At 40.0% G+C, this 6354-nt stretch overlaps 1 protein-coding gene across 3 annotated transcripts in view; it reads left to right on the top strand.

Moving 5' to 3' along the window:
• The first annotated feature begins 2040 nt into the window (after window positions 1-2040).
• Window positions 2041-6354, top strand: part of clcn6 (chloride channel 6) — a 36098-nt gene continuing 31784 nt past the window's right edge. For all 3 annotated transcript variants that reach the window (XR_013502223.1, XR_013502222.1, XM_078254147.1), the window contains exons 1-2: window positions 2041-2135; window positions 4942-5001. Coding sequence is in view for 1 of the 3 variants with exons in the window: in XM_078254147.1 (XP_078110273.1) it covers window positions 2049-2135; window positions 4942-5001 (147 nt within the window). In the remaining 2 variants the exon portion in view is untranslated. The remainder of the gene's footprint in view (window positions 2136-4941; window positions 5002-6354) is intronic.

The following is a 6354-nucleotide window of genomic DNA, read 5'->3' as shown; positions in this document are numbered from 1 at the left end:
CTTTTTTTAGTACCACCTCAGTCGAGGTTCCCAGCGAGCTGAGGCGAGCCGAAAAGGTGACGTGAAAGCGACAGACGGGGGTGTCCTGAACAAACCCGCTATCTTTAAATAGTTCAGCCAGCTGTTTTATTTTTTGCTGCCTCCAGCTTCATTTGAAACTAAATGTGTCTTCTGGCAACAACAACACACCGTCCACGTTCTGTGTGTCGCGTTAGGTCACGGCAGTTTCCTGCGTCTGTTTGTTTTACAGTTCTGCGGCGGCTCCAGGCAGAGCTTTCGCCGTAGCCACGTACACACACACACGGCCGGCTCGACGCACGCACCAGCGCACACGTATAAACATCAGGCCACTTACATAGTATACGGAGAAAGCTCTGCGTGGAGCCTCCACAGAACTGTAAAACTAGCTCAAGTGGCCTGATGTTTATACTTGTGTGCTGGTGTTTGTGTCGAGCCGGCATATAACGACCAGCCACGCTGAGGCGGTACTAACGTCTGCAGTGGAAAACGGACGCACAGTGTGTCGAGTCGAAGCGAGCAGGTATATGATATTTGTGCTGTTGCGTTTTTCCACAGGTCTATAGTTGATGACTTGGCTTTGTTAATCCTGGCTGTAGAGAGCTCGAGCATAACTAAGTCCAGAAAATACGCCAACCACTGTTTTATACAAAGCGAGTGGTCATCATTGTTAAACACACCTAATAGTATTTCCATGCAGCATACTTTCACAAAGAGACAAAAAAAAACGTAAATTGTACAACAATGAAACAACATTCATGAATTATTTACCAAAACCAAAATATTGCAAAGGGAAGCTTGTCAGAAGCTTTGAAAAAAGTCCAGAAATACCATCATCTTCCACCAAATGTTGATACTCCCAACAAATCTGAAATACAGCGGATGTTATGTAGCCTATTAACTGATTTTTTTAAGAAAGACAGATTGTGTATCGATGTTATCTGTTTACTCCTACTACTACTACTACTACTTAATTTGGAGTAATGTAATAGCATTGGTATATACATATAAATGATTGCATTTTTTTCTTATGCATAGTTCATTATCTAGTCATTACTTTTAGCTAACTAAACCATTTATCCATTACTTTAAGCAAATCATTTGAACTGTTTAGTCATTTAATACTATTGATAATATTGATAATACTGTGCAATTCCATTACTGTGCAATATCTGTATACTGTGCAATATCTGTATACTGTGCAAAATCTGTATACTGTGCAATATCTGTATACTGTGCAAAATCTGTATACTGTGCAAAATCTGTATACTGTGCAATATCTGTATACTGTGCAATATCTGTATACTGTGCAATATCTGTATACTGTGCAATATCTGTATACTGTGCAATTCTATTACTGTGCAATATCACTACTCTCATTGTCCAATATCTAGTACTCATTAAATATGATCACCACTATTGGGCAATATTCAAATAATGTGCAATAACCCACACTGCATATCATACTGTATATAAAACCATATATATATATATATATATATATATATATATATATATATAGATATAGATATAGATATTGTTATTGTTTAGATGTATATAGCGTCTCAGAACTTTGCACTACTTATTTAAACCATGTTATTATATATTTCACGTACATGTTGACACTGGAAAAGGAGTTGCTTTTAATCTCATTGTACATGTGTATAGTGACAATAAAAGGCATTCTATTCTATACTTTAAGCTAACCGTTTATCCGTTACTTTTAGCTAACTAGTTAAACCGTTTATCCGTTACTTTTAGCTAACTAGTTAAACCGTTTATCCGTTACGTTTAGCAAATCATTTGAACTGTTTAGTCATTACTTTTACATTAGCTTACATTTGTTGAAAGTCATTTTCTGTATCAAACTCCAATTTTTGTTCTCTCTGAGTCTCTGAATCAATCAATTTGAGAGAAAAAGGTTGTACTTTAAAAAAAAAAAAAAAATATATATATATATATGTTATTGATATTTTCGAATCGGAAAATCTCGACGCTTTTACGACATGCCCTGAACGCAGCATGACACAATGACAACGAAGATGGCGTGTTGTGGGAACTGTTTTTGTTGCCAATGTTGCTGCAGAGAAGGAGAGACACGGACCCCCGAGGAACTGGTAAGGAAAAAATAAAGTAATTGGTGAAAACTGGGATGTGTTAATAATTTTATAATCAGACATTTCCCCTTCAGGGTTTCCTCTGAACTGTCTGCTCAGTGCCCTGTTCTGGCTTGCTAGCTCCACCCTGCTGCTCGCTGTGTTCAGTGTCTTGTAGCTTTTGCAAACATGCCACTAATGACCTTAAATCCATCCCAATGCAAACCGACACCTAGGCTGACATATGCAGTACTTGTTCTTACACTGTATCTTTGCCTCAGGGAAATATGTTTTTGCTGTTTAACTCATGCATGTGGAGAGAAAGCCCTCTGACCAAACTCCGTTTAAGAACTCTTGCAATATAGGGCTTCCTTTCTTTTTAATAAAGCTGCTTAACCCTCATTAACATAATGTAGACGTTATATGGCTTCTCAGAACCCCTGCTTCAGTTCGGCATGCATGTTGCACACTAAATTAGCTTTTTGTTTGAGCACCAACTTTTTTGGTTGGTTACCCCGGTATACTAAAAGTCGGTATACGTGCAGTTTAGTGTCCAGTTTACTTCAATGTGGTGTCCCAAATACGCCATATAGAGATGGTCCGATACCAGTTTTTGCTTCCCCGATACCGATTCCGACACTTGAACTTGCGTATCGGCCGATACAGAGTACCGATCCGATACCAGTGTGTCATATATTTTATTTTATTTTAAGAACTGTATACTACTATCCCTGTATAGATGATATGATGTATAACAGCTGTATACTACTATCCCTGTATAGATGATATGATGTATAACAGCTGTATACTACTATCCCTGTATGGATGATATGATGTATAACAGCTGTATACTACTATCCCTGTATGGATGATATGATGTATAACAGCTGTATACTACTATCCCTGTATGGATGATATGATGTATAACAGCTGTATACTACTATCTCTGTATGGATGATATGATGTATAACAGCTGTATACTACTATCCCTGTATGGATGATATGATGTATAACAGCTGTATACTACTATCCCTGTATGGATGATATGATGTATAACAGCTGTATACTACTATCCCTGTATGGATGTGATATTATTTCTATCTTTGTTGTTGGTCTGGCTCAGGTTAAACTCTTTGTGAAACATGAACGCCCCAGAACTTTCTGTTATTCTGCAGTTTGACAGTCAGTTATAACGGAGAAAGAACATAAATAAACGACTTTAACGTATTTTTTCTTTAGGGCTTTATTACGTGGTATCGGATCGGTGTATAAACTCCAGTACTTCCCGATACCGATACCAGCGTTTTAGGCAGTATCAGAGCAGATACCGATACTGGTATCGGTATCAGAACATCTCTAACCCCATACAATGTCCTTAATTAATTGTGAACCTGCTAAACCACCTGTGCTACCCCTAACCCTACCCCTACCCCTTCCCCTAACCTTAAGGTGTGTCAAATAAGACCTCATCATTTGGGGACACTTAGTTTTTGGAAAATAATTTGGGACACTAAACTGCACGTAAGCCCTAAAGGTAATCTTCCATCCAACTCACTTTGGTTTTGTTAAATGTCAGCGGCGGAAGAAGTATCCAGATCCTTTACTTAAGTAAAAGTACTAATACCACACTGTAAAAATACTCTGTTAAAAGTAAAAGTCCTGCATTGAAAATGTTACTTAAGTTAAAGTATGTAAGTATCATGGGGAAAATGTACTTAAAATATTAAAAGTAAAAGTACTCAATGCAGAAAAATCCTCCCATTTTAGAAAGTGTAAAGGATCCAAACATTTGTGTGTTTAATGGTCTGATCATCTCAGCTGGACTTGTAGGCCGTTATATTGTTGGCTAGTTTACTTTAGAATAAAACATCAGATTTAACTACAATAGATATAAACTCCATGTGTTCTGTGTGCAGTAATCTTAACGTGTAAAGTAACTAGTAACTAAAGCTGTAACAGATGAATGTAGTGGAGTAACTAAAGTAACTAGTAACTAAAGCTGTAACAGATGAATGTAGTGGAGTAACTAAAGTACAATAGTTCTCTCTGAAATGTAGCGGAGTAGAAGTAGAAAGTGGCTCAAGTAAAGTACAAGTACTTCAACATTTGTACTTAAGTACAGTACTGGAGTAAATGTACTTAGTTACATTCCACCGCTGTTAGATGTAAGTGATGCTTGAGAGAATATCAATATTTACCTGGATATCATCATGTCTGTCGGGTGTTTACTTTTGCAAAATAAGTCAACTGATTGCTGTTCTTCTAACCATGACATCATGGAGATACACTGTGATTATGTACTTACCTAGGGCTGCAACTAACGATTATTTTCTTGGCAATTAATCTGTAGATCATTTTCTGGATGAATGGATTAGTTGTTTGGTCTCTAAAATGTCAGAAAATGGTGAAAAATGTCGATCAGTGTGTCTTGTTTTGTCCACAACTCAAAGATATTCAGTTTACTGTCACAGAGGAGAGAAGAAACTAGAACATATTCACATTTAACAAGCTGACATCAGAGAAGTTTTAGCTTTTTTATTCATAAAAAATGACTCGAACCGATTAAACAACTATCAGACTAGTTGGCGAATAATTTCATTAATAACTACTTGATTAGTCGTTGCAGCTCTATGACTATAACTGCGTAAACTATGTGCAGTCACAGTGGTGGCTAGATTCCCCCAAAGTCTCTATTTTCTGAATTAGTTGGCAGCTAAAGACTTGTAGTTCGTAGCTGGCTTAATTTCTAGTAAACTGTCCCTGCTGTGCTGGATGTGTACCTACGCTAACTGTCTTGTATTTAATGTATTCGTTTTTTTTCCTCAAGGCGATCCTTGGGGAAATCCAAGTTGAAGAAGATGAGATTCTACCCAGGAAAGACTATGAGGTGAGAAATCTGTGAACACCTAGCCTGGTCCTACCAGACTCTGGTCCATTAGCCTGGTCCTACCAGACTCTGGTACATTAGCCTGGTCCTACCAGACTCTGGTCCATTAGAATGGTCCTACAGACTCTGGTCCATTAGCCTGGTCCTACCAGACTCTGGTACATTAGCCTGGTCCTACCAGACTCTGGTCCATTAGCCTGGTCCTACCAGACTCTGGTCCATTAGCCTGGTCCTACCAGACTCTGGTCCACTAGCCTGGTCCTACCAGACTCTGGTCCACTAGCCTGGTCTTACCAGACTCTGGTCCATTAGCCTGGTCCTACCAGACTCTGGTCCACTAGCCTGGTCCTACCAGACTCTGGTCCATTAGCCTGGTCCTACCAGACTCTGGTCCATTTCATTTGTCCAGAGAGTCTGGCCACTCTCCACTGACAAGTGTTAACTTCCTTGAAGGTGGGTACTCTGTTGAAGTTTAAAACTATTAGATCTGCCCACTCTGGATCTGCCATAACCAATCGCTAACGTTTGGTCGTGACGTCGGCTTAGCATCGCTAGCGTTAGCCTTAGCCAACTCCTTCACCACTAACGGAGCGAGCTGGAAAATCAAACTGTTCCCGGACCTCGTGGGGAGGAGGGCCACAACATCATGGCCCCCAACACAACTCGGCAAAGATCGTTCTTCCTCGGGCTTTAACTTCTGGATATTCGGCAGCGTTGCCACAACAATGGCTTCGCTCGCACCTTTCTCCACCGCCATTACGGAACTACAACTCAAACTACCGCACGACCTCAACGTCATCGTTCTCAGCCACTCCCTCTGTTCGCTGATTGGACCGGTAAAGATTTGACCGGAGAAAACCTGCGAATGTACCGCAAACCCAGACGGAGTACTGAAGGGAAATGAAAATTGAGCGTAAGTACGTAGGAGGGCGGAGCCAGGCTAGTGAAAACCATCATTAGGAGAAAGATCTCTGAGTGATGTTGATGGCTTCGTGCTGCCCCTGGTACAGATGAGAGTCAATGGATGTCAAGTCTCGCATTGCCAGCTCTATCTCCACAGTGCTTCGCATAATAACACACATGAAACGCTCTGGGTTGTTTTCATTTCTTTAAACCAATCACAATCGTCTTGGGCGGCGCTAAGCTCCGGACGCAGCGACGGTGGTTCTGCTAAATAGTCTCAGGAAGGAACTTGTTCTGGTGGAACATTTGCACCCCGCAGAAGAAATCACCACATCCAATATTAAATGAAGTTAACTGTTGACACAATACAGCAACGTGAGATATTTAAATGAGCTGATACATGGTTAAACCTCATTATCTCTTACCAGTGTATCTCCGTGTGGACTTCGT

This window comes from Sander vitreus, chromosome 7 (genome assembly GCF_031162955.1).
Source record: "Sander vitreus isolate 19-12246 chromosome 7, sanVit1, whole genome shotgun sequence".
NCBI lineage: Eukaryota > Metazoa > Chordata > Actinopteri > Perciformes > Percidae > Sander > Sander vitreus.
Note: the sequence above shows the minus strand (reverse complement) of the source record. Positions and strands in the feature narration are given on the sequence as shown.